Below are 27,621 nucleotides of genomic sequence, written 5' to 3' on the forward strand. Positions count from 1 at the left end.
AGCATCAAAACAAACATGAAACGCAAGCAAAGGTATATACATGTACATATGCTGGGCATGTCTGCCTTAATGAAGTAATTGGATTTTACTGTAATTTGCATCTCAGCCCATCTCTCAAACTGTAAATCAGTATTTTTGGTCCCAGATTTTCCATAAAAAATATATAGTGAATTGAGCAATTTTAGAAAGTCTAAGCAAATAACTTCTTGTCGTTATTGTCCATATAATTGTGGCACATTTACGACATTAACAGATTAAACGATAGAGCAGCGTATAGTTGTAAAATTCTATGTTTCATATTTCTATTTGTTTAACTAAGTATCATGTTGCCTGAACATATTGTTATGGGTCAAATATCAGATCTAAAACTGATATGGCGAAAGGATGTGTTTTTTCTGTAACTATTGATCCCGATCTCCCTCTTCAAATAGGTCAGGTCAGCTGTAATCTGATGGATCCGCTGTAGCAGATAATAGTCATTAAGGAACAAGTGCCTTAAGGTCCACTCTGAAACTGCTCTGATAAATGAAAAAAAAAAAAGTACAATTTCTGAGTGTGTTTAAAATGTCCGCAATAGAGGTGAGATAGGAGAGAAAATACAGAATTGAGACCTTTAACTACACTAAGAGTTGAATAAAGTGTATTTTAAAGAAGCATTTTAAATGAATATTAGAAGAAGAATGTGTGCTGTGATGGAGGGTTTGTTCTTCTGGGAGTCCAAAATCTTAACATTTTAAACAGGTTTAATGCCACCTCTAATGACTTGCATTAATAGAGATAGCATACTGTGATGGTACCAGCTTATGACTTGCAGGTTTACTGTAAGACCTCGGGGACAGGCCTCCATTATCACTGATCTGCAATTGGTGGAATTATGTTGCTCCGCCCAGAGAAGGACTGGAGATGTTTTTCTTCAAACCAGCTATTGTTGCCTTAATTTTGCTATTTAAATTTCAGTTCACTACATTTTGTATGATATTAAATACACCTCATATTGTATATAGAAGGAAGGCTGAATAAACGTGGCTAGAAATAGGGTAACAAACAACATTAAAGATATTGTTTGCAAATAGTTTTATATAGTATTGATTTATATATGAATGCAATTATGGGTTTATATCTGCCCACAAATGATAATTTATATGGACAATTGGGTATAGTTTTAGATATGTTTGCACCTTCCAGTGAAAGGAATACATCAAGCACCATAACAGCATGCTGTAGTGGTTATGGTGTCAGGAGAGCACCGTCCTCCCCCTATTGAAAATACTTAAAACATTTTAGAACAGCTTAACTTCTTACCTCAGGTCTGCTCCTGCATCCACTACTTGAGCCAGAAGCTCTTTGTCTGAGCCAAGTCCTGGATTGGCTCATGAGAGCTAGCAGAGTCTGTGGTGGAGGGGAGGGTGAATGGCACCTGGCAGACTCCAGGTAAGTAGACAAACTCGTCTAACTACCGTTAGACTACTTGCAATGATGGGGCACTCCCGGCACAATAACCATTATACTACTGCTTTGTAGTAGTTGTGAAGATTGGAGTGTTCATTTAATATATTCATGTAATTAGACCCATAAAATCGTTCACCTCCTGGCTCCTGAGGCCCTTAAACTGGCGCAGCCTGTAACCTGACCTACACTATATTATATGCCTTTATGGCTGGAGAGAGTGATCCAACCTGAGAAATATTGATTAACTTTAAATGGTTCCAAGGTGGCAAGTTTCAACACATCCATCACTCTGTATACATGCCCAATGCAGATTTTGGAAGAAGCACAGTGTGAGACTGTATTTGGCAGTATGTCATTTTTTCCGATTGTTTGATCCAAATTCCCAATCGTTTACTAGGTATAATTCTCCCAAGCCTGCTTGGCATTAACCGCAAAAAAATAATTTTCTCTTTTACGGCAAAAAGAAATTAAATTATCAGCAGCACAATTCTGCCGGAGCGGTTTTAAAAATGCTTCACGTGTTCAGAAAAAAAATTGGCCTGAAAAAAATAAAAATATCCCAATCAAGCATTTTTATAAACCAAATGAACACAATCATTTCTTAATTACATCTAAGTCAAACTTGAAATTAATTTGCTAATTTTTAATTGTAGACTCAAAAACTCTACTAGCTGGTAGAAAAAGGCAGAAGACTGCCAATCGCAATCAATGGAGGTTATCACAGATTAGGAGGGTGTACCAGAGTCAATGATAAGTAGGTTAAACAATCCAAACAAAAATATTAAAATCCTGAAAATATTTATTGTAGCTACAGGGAGTGATGACACTGGATCAAGATAGGTATTAAATTGGTAAAAATAATAATAAAACATGTTAAAAATACTAATACATTTGTGATTTGAGCTGTGATACCATTATCCGCTAACGATTTCCTTCTTACTCCTACTTACCCTTTCCGGGCATGTACAAAAAAAAAATCAATAAAAATCACATTACTGATATCAGGTTGCTGATTTCCAACATTTTCATGCAATATTATTGTATATGGCTGAATATACTGTGTATATTTTTAGTTGTACTAAGAATTGTGTCACATGCAGAAGCAGTATATAGTTACATTTAAAAACATAAATGAAGGTCTGTGCTACAAGAGGATTAGCGTCTAACTAAGCACTTGCATAATACTTTAAAAAAACATGTTTGAATAAATGTGTTTAAAATGTGTATTTATGGTTTTTATCTGATTTTATGTTTTATATTCCTATTTTTCATACCATTTTTTATTAAATAGTTTTTTTTTTGTTAAGTGATTTTTTCACTTTTCATTTTTTAAAGGTTTATTGCATTTAATGAAACTGTATGTTTTTTTAATGATGTGTGTGGTTTGTTTTGAGAACATTTTACTTTTCATCTGGCTGAGCGGCCACGTTGGGTCAAGCTCTACTGTTATCTGACAAACTGCTGCTCAACCTAACTTGCTGTTGCTGCTGTTTCACATAGAACAATCACAGCAGAAGCAAGTTAGGTTGAGCAGCAGTTGCTAAGGTAACAGTAGAGTGTGAATCAACATGGCGACCCAGCCAGATAAAAAGTATATTGTCTAAAAAAAAATAAAAATAATAATCAATATACGGAATTAAAAATATTTATATTGTGTTTTCATTAAATCTCGTAAACTTTAAAAAAAACGAGAAGTGAAAATTTGATGACAGTTGTCCTTTAGCATCACATTTCAGACTGAGACTCTAAAGAGGATTGTGGGAAATTATAAATTAAACCGTGAGTCCGAAATCTTAGTCCGCGTCCTGAATGAACTCATTCATATGATTCATCTTATTTATGGCGTTGATTCTGTCTTGTTACAATGGGTTAGATTTCCAATAATGGATTAGATTGTCTTTTTTATCACTTCTGCAGGGAGGCTACTTATCTCCTTCTCAGAATTAATTCCCATTAAGCTTTAAATTATAGCCACTTCCTATAAGTACTACCAGTGTCATCTTTATATATCATTCTAAATATTGATTCCCGGACTCTGTGAGCCTGCTCTCTCTCTGTCTGTCTCGCAATATATAGTTCTAATAAGAGAGTGGGGTCTAGAGAAGTATGAAGATATATTTTTTGCATCTTTTAAGCTTTGATGTAAGGGATCTGTGAGTATTATATTGTTTTATTTAGGTTGAATTGCGTAAGATGTATTCACAAAACTGTGAATGATGGTGAATTGAAAACCAAATTCTCCCAAATTTCCCAAATTGAAAAAATTCATTAAATCAGCTATAGTCATAGCTAGAGTGTTTTTTGTTTTTTTGTTGTTTTCGTTTTTACAATTAGGTTTGTAATTCACCACAAATCCCTAGAGCTTGGTCACTAAAAACATAACTAATGAATTTAAATATGATTTTTAAAATGTATTGAAAATCAATTTTCCATATGAGCTAAATTTGTGAGAGAACCCCCACTGTTTACCGAATAAATCTTTGCGTTTATGTATATATTGTTTGTGTGTGTAGATTTATCTCTTGCCTGTACAAATGCACACAGCGTATACTGACTGTTACCGTGTACAGAAAAATGCATGCACAGGAAGTGCCTATTAAGATTATGATGTAAATCTAATGGAAGAATCAGCCTAATAAGGTCTCCATATATCAAATTCCTCGAGGCATAAAAAGCTTCAATTGGAAAAAAGTGATCTCCATATCGACCTTCTAGTAATTAATGATAATGAGTTTCCCAGCAGTTCATATTATGCACTAGTTTACATGGCATCCTTTTAACTAGCGCAGGAATTCCTCATTAAAGGGCTGAATTACAGCGTTCACCTTGTGTTTCTGTGGAACCATTTCGAAAGTGAAGGATAAAAAAAAACAAAAAAAATGCTTTGTTCGTTGTTAGTGTCAAAAGGAATTAATTTCCTGGCTGGCTTGTGTTTTTTTTTCTGAGGCAGATATTGATGAGTGCGCAGAGGGGATCATTACGTGTCACAACCATTCTCGTTGCACTAATCTCCCGGGGTGGTACCACTGCGAGTGCAGACGTGGTTTCAGTGACAACGGGACCTACTCATTATCTGGGGAGTCCTGTGTCGGTAAGCAGATTTTAGCCAACATCCTTCCTTCTCTAATGTCTGCATGGTATCATTCTTCCACTGTTCTTGTAGTAGATGCCAAGCCCCATGCCCTCTCACAATCTTGCTATAAGGGGAGAGCAGCCAGTACCCAGATAAAAAATTGACATAGATTAGCACTATCTCTCCTTTTATTAAAGGGAACCCATAGTTAAAAAAATAAAACATATTTTTTTCAGGACTATACATTAATCTCTGTTGCTGTGATCTCTACCCACCCCCTTTGATGTTTTAAAAGTTACATAAAGATTACTTACCTCGTTTCGATTGTTGAGGCACCTCCACTGCAGCCACCCACTGTACCTCTCTACTTGCTGGCATGCCTGCTGACTCTTTTATGATCTTGTCCAATACAATGCTTCTAAAAGAGAAGCATCTAGGACAAGATTTGCATGAACTGCTAAATGCTGTGCTCCTCCAATCAAATGCTGCCATGAGCAGCATTTAATTAAATAAATGAGTTTAACTCGGCTTTGAAGGAGGAACTATCTCTAGTTGCTCTTAAGAAGAAAGACACTTGAGGTTTGTTAACCGCACAATGGAAACATTACCGTTACCACTAAACATAAGTGTTTCACATTGAAGGGTTAAAAATGACAGGACAACTGCACCCAGACCACATAATCTCAGTAACCTGGTCTTGGTGACTTTAGCAGTCCTTTACAAATCCTATACATATGACATCTTCTTTCCACAGTCTCCCATCCCCCCAATAGCAATTTAAACATATTTTGTTATGCTTAAATGAGCATTATAAAACATTTATGAAGTTACAAGACATACCCTGACCCCATTTTGCTAACTTTTGTCACGTTGTTTATGCGATTTGATTAAATGAATCTCCAGCGTATTATTCTAATTACTTATTTTAAATAAGAATATTAACAAAACATTGGCATAGTTTTTTTTTTTTATGTATTTAAAGTTTGCTTTTAAATGTTTGATTTGCTAGACTGTAAATATTTTATTTTTAAAGTAAATTTTACAAAGCTACATCAACGCAGAAATCCAATGTAGAAAAGGCAAGCGTTTTGACAACGTACACAATTAATGTTTAGTAAAAAATAATGCAGATGTTTTAAGATGTAATTGAACATATCCCAAAACAACTGAGTTGTTTACTTTCTTTTTTGTTAATATGTAGGTATAAAATTATAAATTGAAGGGATAATTAAAAAAAATGTAAATAAGAGATATAATTGGTTAATTATTATTGGGTAAATGTTATATATAACATCAACTTATCTGACCTGCAGCAGAAGATCTTGGCTATAGGTGTCTCTAGAACCCAATGTTTGGTCAAACTACTCAAAAAATGGTTTGATACAAACTGAGGGAGCGCCTCTAGCACTATAACTACTGTAATTAATGCAGTGGTTATGGTGCCTTGAAAGCATCTTGGATTCCAAAATAAGGGATGGTACAATTCTCTGGAATTCCGTAAGAGGACACGAGATTAATAACAAGAGGGCTTCTTGTAGTCAGTCAATTTCTAGTGATATAAATGTGTGTAAGGACTTGTTTTCAGAATGGTAAATTGTTATGGCAGTGCCATCATAAATGCAAAAAGAAACCTGTACAGGACTCACAAGTCATGTCTAGAATTGAGTAATCTACAGTGGTGTGTAGTTGTGGTGGTTTGGTACCATCTGGTGAGAGGTTTTACATAGCGTTTTAATGATATAGAATTGAGACCGGTGTTCGGCTGAGAGTTCACAAGGTATTGGTTTCTTACCCCCGACATGGGGAAAGCACAGTCCCGTGCGGCATCTTGATCCCCAAATGTCTCCGGTCTTAGTGGTCTGCCAGCTCTCTTCAGCCCCATGTCTCGGTTTGGGTTGAGGGGGGGGCAGCAGTTGTTATGCATCGTGTTGGTCGAGGGACCGTTTGGGGGCGGGGTACACCGACCTGTGCACCTGTCGTGGTTTTACCTCCCCTGCTGTGCTCTCAGAGTTCTGGAAAGTTCTGGAAAGTTAGGTGTGCCAGGCAAGTGGTGAGGCTGCCGTGGCTTAGTGTAAATGTTGTGTCCAGGTGGTCTATCGGTCTGATATCAACTGGGAATTAAACTTTGTCTATGAACGTTTACTAACTTGGTGTGGGTACTCTCCTTTCATTCCGGTGTGGTTGCTGGTTCACCTTGGGTGCTCAGGTGTTGTCCAATGTGTTGGAGGCCAATTGTTGTCCACGGGTGCAAATGTTTGCGTTGTGGCAGGATTCCATTGGTGGGATGCCCATTCTGCTCCGTTCTGTCCATTTGTGGTCAGAGAGTCCGGTGGTAGACCCAATGTCGCTAGCAACCCTGTGGCTTCCTTGAGGTCTTTGACTTCTAATGTGGCATTATCCTTTAGGATCAGTAGTTTATGCGCCGTTTGCCAGTGGTATGTTATCCTGTGTTGTCGAAGTAAGGCAGTAAATGGTGCCAAGGTTCTTCTCCACGCCAGGGTGTAACCTGTTAGGTCCGCAAAGAAGGTGAGAGGCATACCTTCAAAGACATATGGCGTGTGGTTTCTGACTGCTGTCATTATCGCAAGTCTGTCTCTTCCAGACATGAAACGGACCACAAGGTCCCTGGGGGCCCCGTTTGGTGCTTTGGGCGACTTGGGAGTTCGGAAGAAGTCTTCTAGGCCTACCGCCCTGCCTTGTCTCAGGGGCAGTAGCTCTGTAAATAATCGCCGCAGGAGGTGAGGCAACTCATCGGTCGGTACGTCTTCCTTGATGCCCCTTATTTTCAGGTTATTTTTGCGCCTCGTGTCTTCCATCGTGGCCAGGCGCTGGTCAAATGATTTGTGCTGCTGCTGTAGTTTGTCTATCTCCCGTTGTAGTGAGGAGATTTGTTTGGAGTGTTCCCCGGTGGTTCCCTCGAAGGTGCCCAACCTGCCCGACAGGCCTCTTATGTCTTCGCGGATCTTGGCTGTGTCTGCTAGTATGGTATTCTAGAGGGTCGTTAGCAGTGCTGTGAGGACCTCGTGGTGACTGGAGGGGAGTCGGATCCCTTGGGAACCGGTTTAGTGTGTTGTGCTGCTGACATTTCGTCTTCCTCCCCTTCCAGGTAAAAGTCGTCCGATACATCCGAGAAATTCTCGTGGTAGGCAGCCATCTTGGGCCTAACCACGTTGTTAGCTTGGCGCAGAAGGTCGCCAATATTCTGATTCAAACTTGGTTTGTCAGGCTTTAGTTTTTTTGCCTTTTGTCCCATTCCTGTTCTCTGTCAGGGGGCACCACTGGGGTAGATGTTCGGGGCTTTTGTGTCACAAATGGGGTGTAATTTCCTTTTGATGGCCGGGAGCTCTCATGAAGTGTGTCTGCACGGCTCTGTTGCTTGGCTCCGCCCAGATGTTTTTAAAACTACAGCACCCATGATGCTCTGTCATTCTAAAGGCATGCAAAGCATGAAGGGAGTTGTAGTTCTACAACATCAGGGGAACTACCTATTGGGCACCCCTGCTCTACACAATTAAATGCCAACATTTCATTCTGATTTTTTGCTAGAAATAAGTGAATTTGTAAGAGAGCCAGATAAGTTTAGAAATCACAATTCTGCAGGAATACAGAATAATGCGCTCTGAGCATTTATTTTCTGTTTTAAGGAATCAGGGAAGGTCCCAATATGTCTGTTGCCATGTTGCTATTTACTTGTAGCCTGCGAGCATTGTTTCTTTGAAAAGCAATAACGTTTTTATATTAACAGCGACTTTCAGAGTCCATAATCCATATAGCAATACTCCGGTGCACATTACATACAGCTGAACTGGCCAATCAAAAAGTAATAAGATATTCTCCGTAAGCAACAAAAATGTATTACATCCATTCTAAAGTGTTAAATAAAACAAAGACCCAAGCGATATCACAGATCTCTCAATCACTATCCAAGTAAAGTTGGTTAAATAAATAAACACACCTTCGTATTGTGCTCCTAAAGCAAAATGGCAACTCTCTCTAGACTTATAGGGTTTGTTATGGTAGTATGTTATACTTCCGAACATTAGTATTTAATAAGTGTTACCAGCACAATAAAGAGACAGCATATAACTACTTTTTAAAGGTAAGGAAGCCTTTTGTTTTATGTGGTTTATGCAATGTTAGAATTGAGAGAAAAATCCACTGTTTGAATGAATGTTCACTGTCCCGTGATAGTTATTTTTGTATACAAAAATTGATTATTCTATGAAGTTGGTTCTCTTAAAAAGACACTCGACTGAACTCCCATTTTCTCCAGAAGAGACTTTCAATCTCTGCACACGGAATTAGTCAATCAGAGGCTTCCTTTTGAGAAGATTCTGAAGGGCTTACGCTGTGCATGTGCACATCAGCGTGGGCATTCACATAAGCATCATACTAGACAAGGGCCGGAGGTCTGATTGGAGGTATGCAGAGGGGCATGCAAGTGCACTCAAGTAAAGTTCTCCTGACATTTCCATTTGCTCAGGGGAGCTAACGGAAGCAGGAAGAAAAACCCCTGACTGTTTGATGGGTGTGAAGTGGTCCTTTTAGCCCCCACTGGACCTGAAAGATCAATAGGCAAATGAGTTCCCCAAGAGTTCTAGTGTGTATACAGTCGATGAGATATCTTATGACATGACTCCAAAAATAATAAAAAAAACATTTGAGGGAAGCCAAGTTTTGTGTAAGTTGTATTTTTTGAGAATATGCACTCACGTTTCAGGTCTGAAGATCTATGAGAGAGCAGGTCCCTCTTCGAGTGATGCATTGCAATTCTAAAAGCCATGTGAAATGTTTATAAAAGTGTGTTGTCCGAAAGGTGGGGAAAATCAAATAAGCCAAACTATTGCATTCTATGATTATTGCTTGGCAATTACACTTTGCACTAGTTTTCTAATCAAACTACTTCTGGAAATCTCCTTGTCATTAATGTAGAGCATCTTACTCCATCATCTATTGTCTAAATTCCTACACTGAATTTGTTTAAACCAGCTGAGATGCGTAACTGTTCAGCGATTTCTATGTTAAACATGCAAATTAAGTGTATGCTCCTGGGGCATAATAGACACTGTCACAAATTGACACATTCAGTCACAGACAGATGCCGTCAGTCAAGCAGCCAATACTCCATACAATTCATGTGGACGCACAGCATAGGGCTGAAAGCTATATTGTCTGCTAAGCTTGTATTGAGTCCAAGTGTTTACCTCGAGCTTCTCATTAACTAATGCCCAGCACACATGGATGCTTTTAAAACCTCGGCTGTGTTCCACAACTGAATACTTTATCTTGGTGACTTTAAGAATTTCTCAGAAGGAAAGAGATGATTGGAATTTTGAAACTGCAAACATTGGTTACATTGTTACTGTAAAGCATAGCAATAGGGTTGTTTTTTCTCCCAATGAATTGTGTAGAATAAATATCCCATTATGTGCTTTAACGCCCTGGGAAACGGTTTGCAAAGTCTTTGGCTAAAAATGTCAAATGTAAATTCACAGGATAATGTATTTGCCTAGAAAAATGAGCTTTTATGATGGCAATTCTCAAAATCTGAAATGTTCAATGTGTACAAAAAGTGAGCAGCTTAAATAGATTTAGATCTACATTTAAAAGGGAATGCCAACAATGAAAATACTTTTTGTTGATTGTCGGCTATTTTGCTATTTCGAATATAAGTTGTTGCAAAGCTAACTTGCAGCTCTTATAACACTATAATATTCTGATATTCTGGTAGACACGGCTTGTTCTAAAAGTAGAGAATCCGTATTTCTTAAATCGTGCTTCATCATTACAATTATATTTTGAGAGAATATATACAGTATCTCACAAAAGTGAGTACACCCATCACATTTTTGTAAATATTTTATTATATCTTTTCATGTGACAACACTGAAAAAAATGACACTCTGCTACAATGTAAAGTAGTAAGTGTACAGCCTGTATAACAGTGTAAATTTGCTGTCCCCTCAAATTAACTCAACACACAGCCATTAATGTCTAAACCGTTGGCAACAAAAGTGAATACAATCCTAAGTGGAAATGTCCAAATTGGGCCCAAGGTGTCAATTTATTGTGTGGCCACCATTATTTTTCAGCACTGCCTTAACCCTTGTGGGCATGGAGTTCACCAGAGCTTCACAGGTTGCCACTAGAGTCCTCTTCCACTCCTTCATGACGACATCACTGAGCTGGTGGATGTTAGAGACCTTGCGCTCCACCACCTTCCATTTGAGGAGGCCCCACAGATGCTCAATAGGGTTTAGGTCTGGAGACATGCTTGGCCAGTCCATCACCTTTACCTTCAGCTTCTTTAGCAAGGCAGTGGTCGCCTTGGACGTGTGTTTGGGGTCATAATCATGTTGGAATACTGCCCTGCGGCACAGTCTAGAAGGGAGGGGACCATGCTCTGCTTCAGTATGTCACAGTACATGTTGGCATTCATGGTTCCCTCAATATACTGTAGCTCCCCAGTGCCGGCAGAATTAATGCAGGCCCAGACCATGACACTCCCACCACCAGGCTTGACTGTAGGCAAGACACATTTGTCTTTGTACTCTTCACTTGGTTGCCACAACACACGCTTGACACCATCTGAACCAAATAAGCTTATTTGGTCTCATCGGACCACAGAACATGGTTCCAGTAATCCATGTCCTTAGTCTGCTTGTCTTCAGCAAAGATTTTCTTCTGCATCATCTTTAGAAGAGGCTTTCTTTTGGGACAGCCATGCAGACCAATTTGATGCAGTGTGCGGCATATGGTCCGAGCACTGACAGGCTGAGCACCCCCACCCCTTCAACCTCTGCAGCAATGCTGGCAGCACTTGTACGTCTATTTCCCAAAGACAACCTCTGGATATGACGCTGAGCATGTGCACTCCATTTCTTTGGTCGACCATGGCAAGACCTGTTCTGAGTGGAACCTGTCCTGTGAAACTGCTGTATGGTCTTACCCACCGTGCTGCAGCTCAGTTTCGGGGTCTTGGCAATTTTCTTATAGCCTAGGCCATCTTTATGTAGAGCAACAATTCTTTTTTTCAGATCCTCATAGAGTTCTTTGCCATGAGGTGCCATGTTGAACTTTCAGTGACCAGAGTGAGAGAGTGTAAGAGCAAAAATACCAAATTTAACACACCTGCTTCCCATTCACACCTGAAAACCTTGTAACACTAACGAGTCACATGACACCAGGGAGAGAAAATGGCTAATTGGGCCCAATTTGGACATTTCCACTTAGGGGTATACTCACTTTTGTTGCCAACGGTTTAGACATTAATGGCTGTGTGTTGAGTTAATTTGAGGGGACAGCAAATTTACACTGTTATACAGGCTGTACACTTACTACTTTACATTGTAGCAGAGTGTAATTTCTTCTGTGTTGTCACATGAAAATATATAATAAAATATTTACAAAAATTTGAGGGGTGTACTCACTTTTGTGAGATACTGTATACTGTGGATTTTCTGTTATTACAGTTATTCCTGTCCATGAGAGATCGTCCAACTAAAATGTTTACAGGTTTATGATTGTTGTATATATATATATATATCATTATTTCAGGATAATTACCAGATTGGCAGTTGTAGAATACACATAATGTAGTGTCTAAGCAACTACACTATTGTTCATTGTGGTGTCCAGGTGCTTTATGACTATGTTAAGTAGATAATGAGGTGGAAGGATTAAACTTGTGGATTTTATCTATTTTGTAAAAAATATATTAATTGTAGTAAAAGCAAAATAAACAAATCTTGATTTCATATTAGCTTGTGAATCATCTGTTAACCCCTTAAAGGGAAACTCCAGTGCCAGAAAAACGATCCGTTTTTCTGGCACTGGAGGGTCCCTCTCCCTCCCACCCACCAATCCCCGGTTACTGAAGGGGTGAAAACCCCTTCAGTGACTTACCTGAGGCAGCGGCGATGTCCCTCGCCGCTGTCTCCGCCTCCGCGACGCTCCTCCTTGTGATTGCGTCGGCCGGTGGGCGAGTCTGATCTCGCCCACCGGCCGAGGAGACCTAATGCGCATGCGCGGAAATGCCGCGCATGCGCATTACGTCTCCCCATAGGAAAGCATTGAAAAATCATTTCAATGCTTTCCTATGGGGTTTTGAGCGACGCTGGAGGTCCTCACACAGCGTGAGGACGTCCAGCGACGCTCTAGCACAGGTTTCCTGTGCTAGAAACTAGGAAGTGACCTCTAGTGGCTGTCTAGTAGACAGCCACTAGAGGTGGAGTTAACCCTGTAATGTAATTATTGCAGTTTATGAAAAACTGCAATAATTACACTTGCAGGGTTAAGGGTAGTGGGAGTTGGCACCCAGACCACTCCAATGAGCAGAAGTGGTCTGGGTGCCTGGAGTGTCCCTTTAACCCCTTAAGGACACATGACATGTGTGACATGTCATGATTCCCTTTTATTCCAGAAGTTTGGTCCTTAAGGGGTTAAACAACTTTTCCAGGAATGTATATGCAACTAACAAATATTTAAATTGTTAGGTATGCAAAAATCTTGATAAAGTCCATTTTAATTCCATTATCATCCAAAAATGCAAAGAGCTTGGATTTTCCTCTTAAGTCAATTTACATACAGTATATGTTGATACCCACACATACATATATAATATGTGTGTATATAATATATACTATGTGTGTGTGGGTGAAGAGTGGATAACCCCGTAAATCAGATGCCAAAACATCAGGAATATTGCAGTATGCGTTAATGCTTTTTTTATTTAGGACAGAGGATCTAATGCAGTAACATGTCACATTTATTAATATAATCATATGCCGTTATTTGTATATACAAAGAAAGAATTGTGGGCACATACAGAACATGCATTTCTTAATAGTGCTTCTGCTGTAGAGACTAAACTGTGTGCAAAATACAGCTTAAGGGAACAGTGCACACACAAACTATGCAATTTAAAACTTTACACACCTTCTTACAATCACATACCTTAAACATATAAATATGGCCATATGGTGTTTCACCACTATGTTATAAGTACCGTAAAGGAACATTATAGGGTTCCTGACCCCATTGTGTTAAAACCACCATTTAGGTGGCTGCCCCCCCTTTAGCCCCCTAAAAGGTAATAAAACCCAGCGCCGCCTGGGTCTTTTCTCTGAAAGGGCAGTGTTTACATGAAAATGCTTGCAGGGAGTGATTATACTCACCAGAACAATTACATTAAGCTGCAGTTGTTTTGGTGACTCTGGTGTCCCTTTAATATCAGTGGGTCCTACGCCAATTTTAACATAGGATATAAACATTTTAACTTATAACTTACTGCTTAAACTGCTTCCAGAGACTCTCCTCAAAATTATGGATTCCTGCATTCACTTCTAATGGGGCACCTATAACGGAGTGGTGGAATGCTCAACCCACCGTATTTGGGACTCAGATATACAAGAAGAAGGAATTTGGGGGTACACCAAAACATTTAGAGAAAGATTGAGAACCCTACACAGTTTTTCAGTTTGCCCCCCCCCCCCCCATTTATTCTTCATATGGGAATGGTAAATAGTAAATACTTTCCTGAAGACGTTCTGTCTTTAGCTCCTGGCTCTTCATTCAACAAGAGCTGCCAGAGTACAACACTAATATCTATGGAAGATCCCATGAGAATGTGGGGACATCCATAGACCAAGTCTCATGATCTGCGAGAATCATCCTGATTCCCAAAGTCATCGATAGCAAACTTCAATGAAATTCCAACACAGTCAATATAAGTATTTCATAAACATTCACTCTTTCTGAAATACTCAAATTTTTGGTGAAGTGACAGACCCGCTTTAAAATAACCTGATTTAGGCAAATAAATATGAGATTTAGTCACTCCATACTGTGTTTAAGCTGAACACAGCTTTTAAATATTGCTGTAATTTAGAACTTGTTACCTCCATCACATCTTCCATATTTTTTTTAGCTCCGAACAGCAAAGTGAAAGGCAGAGATACATGTAGGTTACCTCTCCCCTATTCACCCCTCGGGAAATGTATAATAGATTAAGTTGGCTTTGTTCCGTACAAACAGGTCTGTGATTCTAAGAATATGAATACTGTCACTTGCCATAATTGCTAACATCTGCTTTTCCATAAATCTGTTAAATTGCACGGAAGCAGAATTAGATTTCTCTGTCATAAAGCAATTACATACAAGTCTGTGGGCTATCTGGCTCCGTGTTCATCTGTAAAATCCTTTTAGTTTTTTAGCTGAGAAGCCCCATCCCGTCTTGCTCTTTAATCCTCTCTCCTGTCATCCGTTCTGTGCTGATTGTCCACTTGTTCACAAACAGAGACTGAACTCTGAAAAAAACAAACATCTTTCTTTATTCTTAGCTTAAGATAAAAGTGAAAAATCAATGTCCCGAATATTCGCCAATCACCCCCTCCTTTTTAAATTTAATGCAACCCCAGATCGCAATTCAATACTAGCAATTCAGTGGAGTAATTTAATAAGTATGATCTAATTTGTTTTTAACGCGCATCAGTCCCTAATCTGAAATGTACAATTGATTTTCACTATTTTATGAATTGCATCTTTTTTAATAAAACAAGAAGCCTTATTCTCGCAAACCCATTCTGTATAATAAAGATCGTAATCTTGAGATGTATGTTTGATATTAAGTGGTCTGTGTTTTGGGTTTGTTAATATGAAATGTAAGAAACGTGATGGGAGTATCAACTCACAGACTGATACGAGTAAGGCATGAGAAGCTAAGCAATTTAAAAAACTTTCTGGATGTGGCTTCTCGAACGCTTAGCTCAAAAATAGTTTTTTTATATTTACCTTTGGGAAATCTAATTCGAATCAACTCACAGGTTTACTTAAGGAAATGCTACCTGCTGTTCATTTGCATTTTATTTATCATGTTTGCAAAGTAAATCTAATCCTACTGAATCATGGCATATTCTGCTCATCGTATTGGGTTCTTCAAGATATAATGCAACATGTATCAACAACGTATGTGTTATTATAGAAGATATCAATTAAAATATGCACTTGCAGCTTAAAGGGACACTATAGTCACTTGAACAACTTTAGCTTAATGAAGCAGTTTTGGTGTATAGAACATGCCCCTGCAGCCTCACTGCTCAATCCTCTGCCATTTAGGAGTTAAATCCCTTTGTTTATGAACCCTAGTCACACCTCCCTGCATATGACTTGCACAGCCTTCCATAAACACTTCCTGTAAAGAGAGCCCTGTTTAGGCTTTCTTTATTGCAAGTTCTGTTTAATTAAGATTTTCTTATCCCCTGCTATGTTAATAGCTTGCTAGACCCTGCAAGAGCCTCCTGTATGTGATTAAAGTTCAATTTAGAGATTGAGATACAATTATTTTTTTTTTTTTTTTTTTTTTTTTTTTTTCTTTTTTTTTTTTTATTCTTTATTTTTGTAGTGCACGTAAAGGAAACAGGCAAGCTTGAGGTGCCCCAAAAGCAATCCTCAGAAGATTTCCACGCTTAACATGCGGGGTATACGATTAACTGGCACATTTTTATATTTTATCAGGCTTAATGAAGTAGCTTTAAAACATCAGTTGAAATGTAAGTATATTATGTAAACAGGATTGGTTCATGCGTGAATTAGGTTAGTGGCAACATAGATAGTACAGGTAGTGTAGTAAAACGCTAGTGATAGCATTTAGCATATATATATGTAGCTGCGTGATATTAAACAGGTCGCTTATATAGTATAACCAGCTAGGGCAGAGTCGCTTATAAGAGATACAATTATTTAAGGTGAATTACATCTGTTTGAAAGTGAAACCAGTTTTTTTTTTCATGCAGGCTCTGTCAATCATAGCCAGGGGAGGTGTGGCTAGGGCTGCATAAACAGAAACAAAGTGATTTAACTCCTAAATGACAGTGAATTGAGCAGTGAAATTGCAGGGGAATGATCTATACACTAAAACTGCTTTATTTAGCTAAATTAATTTAGGTGACTATAGTGTTCCTTTAACATCATATTTTACCCCAATATTTCTATACAGTGCAATATATATTGTATTATATGCAACATAATTAAAAATATTGTTGAATAAGGAAAACACAGCAGATTTGTTATAATGTCCGTACTATGCATTTTTCTTGTTCTATAGTTCAAGGGACCTTATCCAATTTTAGCCCTGATGAAGGTTGTAGCTCAATATGCCATGACACATCAGCTCTTCATTCATGCTGAGCAGTTTTACTGAGATTGGCACTTCACCTCCCGATAGTGGATGTGGAGTTCCATTTTGGCCTTTTGTGCAATCATAACATCCCCAGGTCCAGTAGAGCTGGAAATTGTAAGATAATTGTTTATATTGTTTTTTACTTTCAATGCATTTAAAAAAAAGAAAAAACTTTGGAGGCACATATTATGTGCTTCTACGAGATCCCATATACTGGATTCTTTTCAAACTATTTTTATGGAACAGTATTTTAAAAAAACATGTTTCACATTCATTTGGTATATAAAGAAATCAACATTTAGCAATAGAAATGAGTAGAAAAAAGAAGGGAAAGTGGAAAAAAAAAGATCAAAAATAAATTTAAAGAAAGGAAGGGGACGGGTACTATCCAAATGTATAATAATAAAAAAAGTGGATTTGTTCTTGTACAAATATAATACAGAGAGTAATATAACCAATTGTATGTCTAAATATATTCTATAATCAAAATACGAAAGAGAATGCACGCCAGAAGTCGCAAGTAATAACGAACCTGGTTTAATAAACCAATACTAGGTTAAAGCAAAAAATAACAATAATACATAAAGTGACACAAAATAGGCACAAAGCATAAATTATAAACAATAATAGTTTGCCAAAATTCTCACAAGCCTAATAGGGCAGAAACAGGAAAAAATAATCCCCCAACGTATAAACTATTATTTTTTATAATTTATATTTTGTGTCACTTTATGTATTATTGTTATTTTTTTGCTTTAACCTAGTATTGGTTTATTAAACCAGGTTAGTGATTACTTGCGACTTCTCTTTCTTATTTTGATTACTATTTATATTGAGTATTTGAGGGAGTACCAGTGAGGATTAGCACCCAGGTGGCTAAAGTCTTTATTAACTAGTCTCTCCGTACTTTATTTATTGTATAAATATATTCTATATCAATATGTATCAGGGTGTGTGGAATTGTCTACAGGAGAAACTATTTACTTATATAATTTTCCCAGGCGTCCCAATGAAACTGCAAATGTATTTTTTGAGGTGAGGGTTGCCGCAACGCCAGTTCATGCCTTTAGTAATCAATCACAGAAATCAGTGCTTCCTTAATTGATGGTAAAGTAGTCGACTTCCAATAACAAGGTATGATCAACGTGGCCGCAATAAGAATGTGGCCTACCATGATTCTATCTAATTTACTTGATGTCTTAAGGGGATTTTTGAATAAACCCACCTCTGGAGAGAATGTTATAATTGACGGATCTATTTCTTTTTTTAATCAGTGACTGTATTCCCTGCCAGAACGGCTGCAATTTTGCACAGTGCCACCATATATGTGAAAGAGTACCATATGCTGGATTCTAGTAAGATAGGGGTCAAAGTTGAGCTGGATTTTTTTTCCGTTTTTTTTTTACAGAGCCTAGCATCAAAGATTTGTTATGTAAATGTGAAACACCTCTTAGCAAAGACGAATAAAAAAAAAAAAAAACAGCAAATTAATAAAAAAAAATATAAAAAAATTCTAATAATGGGAAAAAAAAATCACATTTCAAAACACCCCTTAACATGTTTAATAGAACATCTGGTGGAAGAAGGACACACAAGAAATTTTAAACAAGGCTTTTCAAGGTCCCCAATGATATAAATGATACTAATATATATTCTTGCATAGATCTCAATTATTATCTGGTTTTCCTTACCTCTGTGCAGGGAGTGAAACAGGGAAGACCATAGAGACTGTCTGTTTTCAAACACTGTCTGACCCAAGATGCATGTATATGGCTGAAAGATCCTGAACGAATACACAGTAGGTCTTCAATGTGTCCATTAAAGGCTGGAGGGATCTTATAGGACGTGTCACAGAAAAGAATAAATAGTCAGCAAGAGACAATATTTTAAGGGGAATGTTCACACCTCCACTCCCCTGATATTAGTATTGGGTGTGATTACTTTTAGCAAACATTGATAAGATAAAGAGAAATGGGGAAAGCATGTCTTATTGGTTACCATTAGTGATCCTGCATATTCTAAGTACATGCTGTTCACCTGGGTCCTAGCTGATGGGCCAGTGTATACTGTCTTAATCCAGGCCACTTAGGGGGCTTAAAAGACAATTGGGCTCTGTGTATATTACTGACTGCTTACGAGGTGTTATCTTTAGCTATGCGCTTGGGCACAAATCCAACTGAATTAGTCCATCCAACAGTGACATTTGTCAGGTGACCAGTAATCTAGAAGATATCTTGACAGCATTATCTATTAAACAGATGATGCGGGCATGTTCTGCACTTGTTGGAGTCTTTACTTAGCTAATGGTAACAGTGGCCTCCAAGGCAGAAGTCGGAGAAACATTTCCAACGAGTTAAAAGGTTTTAGCAGGTGATAGTCTATTTGCGGAAAATTACCTTAAAGTACTTGTTAGTGTAGCTGTCTGGACCTGGGCTTTTCCCACAGGGAGCAACTCTCACTGCTTCCTGCAATTCTTAATAAGTGAGAAATGTATCAAGGCTCTGCTGTATATTTAAAGCCAGAGTTCAACAGAGATGTTTCCTTGCTCAAGACACTGCTGCCTTATCAGGGAGACTGTAGAGAAATAATGAAGTACTTTCGCTGATCTATTAGTAGGGGTGGGAGTCCTTTGTGCTCATCTTTTATCTTGACTTTATAGGAACATTGCAATCACTGAAGGAGTGCCTTTACTAGTATTGTCCTGCTTTTATTTCCATGGGCATACAAAGAGTGTTGTGTGAGTAGTGAAATCCATTCGGCTTTAATTTATAACACTTGGGTCAATGGTGATCTTTGGAAAATTACTCGCTAATTACAAGGTTTTTAGTGGACATTATGGATATTTTATGTTAAGGATCTAATGGATTCCCATTTTGACTTTTTAATGGAACCTAATAGGATGAATATTATGTGCAATTGCTATTTATGGGCTACCCAATGAAATAGGCATGAGTTATTCTTAAAGTAATTGTCGATGACTTCCTTAAGTCATTTAACGGTAATGATGATGGTAAATTTGGAGGAGCAAATGTGAAGGTAACTGGGAAGTGGTAAGACCATGTTATATGGGCAAGGTCCAAAAAATGCAATGTGCAAATGTGCAAAACCACATGGAAAAGAACTAATTTAGACACCCATTAATAAGTACAGGGGAAAAAAGAATATTAATCATGTCAGGATATTTATATCGGCAGACATTTTGTGCTATGATAGAAATTAAAATTGTATATTGCCTGAATCTCTCAAAACAGAGCAGACTCCATTTTGGATTTCAAGCTAACAAAGACACAAATTTCTATACTCTTTGTAACTAAACACTAGCCTGAACTAAGGAATGCTTTGTATAAACAAACCAATTGAAATAGTGGGCAATTCTCAACTGTTTGCTATTATTATCCCATGAATATCCCCACAATCATCTTGACATTTAACATAGAGGTAAATTTTAGAAAGAGTCAAAGTACACATGGGTAGTTTTAAAAGAGAACTCTGAACACTTTTTATAGAAAACTACTCTTTATATAGAAAAGACAGGGAAGGCAAGAAAGGGGGAGGGGTGGCCCTGTATGTGAAGGATAGCATAAAATCTAGCCTAATAAAGGTTAGTGAGACGAACATAGAGTCCATTTGGGTTACGTTAGAATTTGGTAATCACACAGTAGTTCGTGTAGGTGTGATTTATAGGCCCCCAGGACAAATTGAAGAGTTAGATAATCTACTAGTTGAAGAAATAGCTAAAATGACAATGAAGGGGGAAGTTATCATCATGGGTGACTTTAATCTTCCTGATGTGAATTGGAAAACAAAAATAGCTACTTGTGCCAGAAGCACACACATTCTAAACTCCCTACTGGGATTGTCTCTAAAACAAGTCATTGAGGAGCCAACTCGTAAAGAGGCCATACTAGATTTAGTGTTAACAAATGGAGATTTGGTATCAGATATTACTGTAGGTGAAAGTTTAGGATCCAGTGATCATCAGTCAGTGTGGTTTAATATAAGAACAGTGACTGAGTCACACCACACAAAAACAAAAGTTTTAGACTTTAGAAAAACAGACTTTTCTAAAATTAGAATATGTGTAAAGGAGTCATTATCAGACTGGAGCAACTTAAATGGAGTCCAAAATAAATGGGATTATTTAAAAGTTGCACTACTGAAGGCAACAGAAAATTGCATTAGGCTTGTCAGTAAAAGCAAAAAATTCAAGAAACCACTGTGGTACTCCGCAGATGTGGCCAAAATAGTAAAAAACAAAAAGTTAGCATTTAGTAATTATAAAAAAACCCAGAGTGAGGAAGACAGAATGACCTATAAGATTAGGCAGAAAGAGGCTAAGCAAGTTATAAGAGCTTCCAAATCACACACAGAAGAGAAAATAGCACAGTCAGTAAAAAAGGGGGACAAAACTTTTTTTAGATACATAAATGAGAAAAGAAAAGTAAAACAAGGATTAGTTAGATTAAAAACAAAAGAAGGAAGGTATGTAGATGAGGATAAAGGTCTAGCTGACTGCCTCAATGAATATTTTTGTTCGGTATTTACAGGTGAAAATGAAGGAAAGGGACCTCTGTTTAAAAAAAGGATAAATGAGTCATTTATTACATGTGAGTTTACAGAGGAAGAGGTTCTATTTCAACTGTCAAAAGTAAAGACAAATACGTCATTGGGACCTGATGGAATACACCCAAAACTATTAAAAGAGCTTAGTGGTGTACTAGCAAAACCATTAACAGATTTATTTAACCAATCATTGTTAACAGGAGTAGTCCCAGAAGATTGGAAGTTAGCGAATGTTGTGCCCATTCACAAGAAAGGTAATAAGGAGGAGTCGGGCAACTATAGGCCAGTAAGCCTTACTTCAGTAGTGGGGAAAGTGATGGAAACCATGTTAAAGGATAGGATTGTTGAACATCTAAAAAACACATGGATTTCAAGATCAGAGACAACATGGGTTTACTTCAGGGAGATCATGCCAAACTAATCTTATTGATTTTTTTGATTGGGTAACTAAAATTATAGATCAGGGTGGTGCAGTAGACATTGCTTACCTAGATTTCAGTAAGGCTTTTGACACTGTTGCACATAGAAGGCTTATCAATAAACTGCAATCTTTGAGTTTGGATTCCAATATTGTTGAATGGGTAAGGCAGTGGCTGAGTGACAGGCAACAGAGGGTTGTAGTCAATGGAGTATATTCGAAGCTTGGGCTTGTCACCAGTGGGGTACCTCAGGGATCTGTACTTGGACCCATTCTCTTTAATATTTTTATTAGTGATATTGCAGAAGGTCTTGATGGTAAGGTGTGTCTTTTTGCAAATGATACTAAGATATGTAACAGGGTTGATGTTCCAGGAGGGATAAGCCAAATGGCAAATGATTTAGGTAAACTAGAAAAATGGTCAGAGTTGTGGCAACTGACATTTAATGTGGATAAGTGCAAGATAATGCATCTTGGACGTAAAAACCCAAGGGCAGAGTACAGAATATTTGATAGAGTCCTAACCTCAACATCTGAGGAAAGGGATTTAGGGGTGATTATTTCTGAGGACTTAAAGGTAGGCAGACAATGTAATAGAGCAGCAGGAAATGCTAGCAGAATGCTTGGTTGTATAGGGAAAGGTATTAGCAGTAGAAAGAGGGAAGTGCTCATGCCATTGTACAGAACACTGGTGAGACCTCACTTGGAGTACTGTACACAGTACTGGAGACCATATCTTCAGAAGGATATTGATACCTTAGAGAGAGTTCAAAGAAGGGCTACTAAACTGGTTCATGGATTGCAGGATAAAATTTACCAGGAAAGGTTAAAGGATCTTAACATGTATAGCTTGGAGGAAAGACGAGACAGGGGGGATATGATAGAAACATTTAAATACATAAAGGGAATCAACACAGTAAAGGAGGAGACTATATTTAAAAGAAGAAAAACTACCACAACCAGAGGACATAGTCTTAAATTAGAGGGACAAAGGTTTAAAAATAATATCAGGAAGTATTACTTTACTGAGAGGGTAGTGGATGCATGGAATAGCCTTCCAGCTGAAGTGGTAGAGGTTAACACAGTAAAGGAGTTTAAGCATGCGTGGGATAGGCATAAGGCTATCCTAACTATAAGATAATGCCAGGGACTAATGAAAGTATTTAGAAAACTGGGCAGACTAGATGGGCCGAATGGTTCTTATCTGCCGTCACATTCTATGTTTCTATGTTTCTATGTTAATGTGAGAACTCAAAAACAAAAAAGCAATTATGTCATACCAAGCAATTCACACAAACGCATAGTAAAGACAAGTATTGTGTCAGACTCTTGTCCAGCAGAGAGAATTGGTCGAAAAGCTAGAGTATGGCACATAATGATCCGGAGTTCCAAATAAACTGTAATTTATCAATGAGAATAGTGTGTGTTTCTGAAATCTTGTTCTGATTACTTTATAGTTATTCAATTATTAGGAAAAAGAATACAAATGAAAGTGGAAAAAAAAAGAAACTGCTTTTGAAGTTGTGAACCGTCATTGAGCAATTCTGCTAAAGTAGCTTGAAGTTGAGAAATAGCTTACTGTTTTAGATTTGAATTCATTTTAATAGGTCTGAGGGATATTTTATATATTGGACCCATCTTTCTCATAAGTACAAATAACCTGAACATGCTTAGTTGACAGATGGAAAAAAATAATGATATTTGTTGGCGGAGAACTGATTCCTGAAGACATTACAAATGTAAAAAGGAACATTTTGTGGGCAGATACATCGTTTCCGATAAATACATGAGTCAATGTTTTTATCCTCAGTATAAATGTGTAAAAAGCTCAGTTTGCAGGGAGGAAACGGTACAAACAGCTAATATATTTTCAAGAATCAAAAAATGTATGAGTTATTTTATAAAGCAAACTAAATTTGCAGATGAAAATACTCACATTGGAAGGACCTGTACTTGCTTCAAATCCCCAGCCTTTGGAGATTCTAAAGTTGACTATAGGAAGTGACTCTCAGAATCTTGAAAACAGGAAGTGACACCTAATCGTGAAGCTCCCATTATTGTCCATATGTACACACTGCCCTGGAATGATTTTGAAAGTGTATCTATCCAACATGATTTAGAAGACAGTACTCCGTAATCTATGAGTGAGCCTTCTAGCTGTGGTGCAAAAGTGCTCCTATTTAGGAGGGACAGTCCCTATTCTGAGCCCAAATCCCTCTGTCCCTCTTTTCTATCCTAACGTCCCTCTTTTCTAGGAGCACCATATTGTTGGTATGTCTGAATTTATAACAGAATTCCACAGCAATAATACTCTTTATACAATGATAAATATGTTTGGAAATCAGTCTGTGTAAACAAGATACATTGTTCTTGTTATAAATTACATTTTATTTGCATGAATTGTTATTAGTAAGTCACCTAATTTGTCAGAAAAGCCCTGTCCTTGGACACACTCCTAAAATGTAAATGTCTCTCTTTGTCCATTTGAAATGTTGGGAGTTATACTGTGGGGAGTTGTATTTTTTGCACATTGGGGGCAGGTAGAAGCCAGGGAGGGTTCCACCTATTGAAAGCCTGGAATAATAGAGTGGAATATGGTCAAATACATTGATCTGATAGTGACCAGTGAGGGATTGGATTATAAAGCATAGACAAAGGCTTAGGTGAAGAAGGGCGTCTTCAGAAGTTTGCAAAGAGATGAGAGAGAGGCAGCTGATTGGCTGTTGGGAGAGATGTTATATTGGTGGCAGGGAGCGAGGAGTGAAAATTAAGGATCAAAAGACAACTAAGAAAAAATTTATATGCAATCATTATCCCAAAATTATCTCATATGCAGCAAGTTCCATTGCAGAATGGTACTAAAAATATGTTAAAATCTGCTCGACCAAATTAAAAAACTATTAACACGACATATTGTGTTTTTATGCACTATTGATTATTGTGAAGTTTATTTTTGGCGATTTTAGCACTTATACGTGTCAACTTAAAGCCTCAAGGTCTGTAATCCTGTGAGAGTTTATTATTTCTCCAATTAACAGTGTGTATCACTGAACAATGTGCCAAATATTACTCGGCAATTTTGGGCTCCAATGTCTTTCAGGATTTAAAGAAAAGGCAAAGGATTTTTTTTTTCATTAAATGGTGAAGTGAGTTGATTTGAAAACAGGATTGAAAAATTCAGACTAAAATATCCAATTTGTAACTATAGCAGGATTTGAAGATGTATCCAAATCAGATGTGTTCCTCAAATATTGCATTTTAAATTCTTATAATTGCACGTGATCCTCATTAGACTTGGATATTTGTTTCAGACCAACCTACAATTCGGATGATTTTATTCACAGATCAAGTGAGAAGTAATTTTAAAAAATCGTATATTTACCACTTTACCTCTTTTTTACCACTCCTCCTCTTTTTTACCTCTATTACTTCTTCTCACTTGATCTATGAACCAAATGGCAGAAAAAGGCTTTTATCAGTGTACTGCAAGATATACACCTAATATTATGTTATGTATATACTATGAAACACACTGATGGCCTATTTTAACATTTTGATTTGCTCTTACGATTCAGCTCTTCAATTGACATTTGACCGAATTTTGGGTTTCCCAAATAATTTTCGATGATCGACAAAAATGATCTAGCAGAAGTGAAATTTCTCATCATCCACAAGTCTAAAATTATCCAAGTCACCGTTCTCCTCAACAGCAGATAAAATCATCTAGATTTCTTTTAATTTTATGGCAAATTGACCTATAGTATTATTCGCTAGAGTGAATAGTATTGAATTAAAAACTGAACTGCAAAATATAGGTCAATCCATTCGAACTGGAAACTCCAACTCAACTATAGACACAACTTATATCAGCCTGAATTTTACACTTGGTTTTCAGGTCATTGCAATTTATGATTCAGTAAACCCTACAGACTTTGAAGCATTAGCAAAGTGTTTATTCAACGTGGTATACATTATGGGGAATTGATAACCAAACTGCAAAATGTATACTAAAATAATACATTTGAATAATTGTCCAACTCACATATTTATCACAACTCCATTGTCAGTTCAACACAATTCATTTATTAAGGGCTATGCAGTAGAAATCACAGTAAAATGTTGTTTATTCGAATGACCTCACAAAAATTACCGAGAGTTTGTGTTGTTGAAAGGGCAAACATGCTAATTTCACAAACTGATATATAAATCAGTTACTATAATATTTAATTGGCTAAGTAAAGAAAACGTTGCTCAAGACCATCGTTACACTATGTCTATAGCTTAAGCAAATTTGTATCACCTTCAACTGCCCCAGTCCACTGCTGGAAAAGACATGTAATACCTAGTGGCAGGAAAGGATTAAGATCCCAAAGGGCCTTAGGCTGATTACCAGTTTTGGCCTCTAATTTACTGTTAGTATAGGGATAATGAATAGAGACAATATTGGCCAACAGGGTTTTTTCACTAAGGTGATCATTGCCTGGTCAGGCTCAAGGCAGCCTAATTAGTCTTATGATGAATCCCGAGTTGCCTAGTGGCACAGTTACATTTAAAAATACCTATGGTCTAATGCTATACCATCATAGCATGTCCTTCAAAGGTTATTCACTAAATGAATTGTTGCAAATTCAAAGTGAAATTCAAATTCAAAATAGCTGAACTGAAAAATAACAGCATTTTTTTTCAATTCAAAGCTATGTTGGCCTAAGTTTTTTAAATTCACTTTGAATTCTCAGCAATTCACACATTACTGAATAACAATACTTATATCTCATATTGACGCTGTGATAGATTTATCAGACTAATACCATGTACATTTAATTGCATAGTAATTCATCTTTGCAATAATCCCTTTAATGTAAAGGGCATGAAATGATTTTGCAATTCTGATAAGAACATGCTGGATTTACACCAAATTGGAAGTGTTCGTGTCTAAAATTCAGCCTCTTTGATCTTCTAGATATCAATGAATGTGCCTTAAAAACACACACGTGTTGGAACGACTCGGCTTGTGTAAACCTGGAAGGGGGATTTGATTGCCTATGTCCATCTGGACCATCTTGCACAGGAGACTGCCCTCACGAGGGAGCACTGAAAAGGAACGGGCAAGTGTGGACCCTCAAAGAAGACAGGTGTTCGGTGTGTTCATGCAAGGTGGGTTGTACTAAATCTTAGGATAACATTTTAGATGATAGTTTATCAATGTGAAGTCCAAATGAGAGGTGAAGGTCTAGCCACATTTTGAGACAATTATAGGTGTTTACTGGGGATGAGCTGCAACTTAAATTTATGTTTAACTGGGGATTGCTCAGTTTAATTCTTATTTCATTTTGAAAGCATTTTTGACAGTTGTGCTTTTTATATCCAGTTTGTTTTTAGAAATACATCTTGCAACCTCTAAAAAACCATTTGTAACTTGCAATAATTTTGTTGTTATTGTTGTGTAGAATATGGTATTGTTCATAAATAAATAGTGACTTCAGATATATTATTTTGGGTGGTGGGTGGTCATTTGGTAGTTATCGGGGGGTTCAGAGGTACTTTTTAATACAACACTGAATGTTTCACTACAAACTTTAGTGGTCATGGAGGTAAACTGAAAGTATTTTAAAATTCTAATTTGTAAGCATCTCAAAGCTCTGTACATACAGCATATACGAATGTTAACAGTAACATAGCTATGAGCGAAAGGTAACAAAAGCCTACTTTTACGCATTCCATTTCTCGAGGGATCTGCTAAGAGTTTCAGACTAATTGATTGCAGAGCTTCAGGCATTGAATCGTTTAATACAATCTAGAGTTGCCATTGTAAGAATTCTCATTTTTTATTCCTTTCCTGACGAACAATTTGCCCGAAACCATCAACAGTAATTGTTAACATACAGACTGCATTAAAAAATGAAAATATAAATGAATTATATTTTAGTGCATATCTTAGCC

General features: G+C 37.4%; 1 protein-coding gene across 3 annotated transcripts in view; it reads left to right on the forward strand.

The window, feature by feature from the left end:
* The window catches only part of NELL1 (neural EGFL like 1), a 485,858-nt gene that overhangs the window by 447,021 nt on the left and 11,216 nt on the right, over window positions 1–27,621 (forward strand). For 2 of the 3 annotated variants that reach the window (XM_063437855.1, XM_063437856.1), the window contains 2 exons: window positions 4,400–4,540; window positions 26,642–26,835. In XM_063437855.1, the coding sequence (XP_063293925.1) occupies window positions 4,400–4,540; window positions 26,642–26,835 (335 nt within the window). The remainder of the gene's footprint in view (window positions 1–4,399; window positions 4,541–26,641; window positions 26,836–27,621) is intronic. The other variant, XM_063437857.1, reaches the window with a different exon arrangement.

The sequence above is a fragment of the Pelobates fuscus genome, chromosome 12 (assembly GCF_036172605.1).
Source record: "Pelobates fuscus isolate aPelFus1 chromosome 12, aPelFus1.pri, whole genome shotgun sequence".
Taxonomy (NCBI): Eukaryota; Metazoa; Chordata; class Amphibia; order Anura; family Pelobatidae; genus Pelobates; species Pelobates fuscus.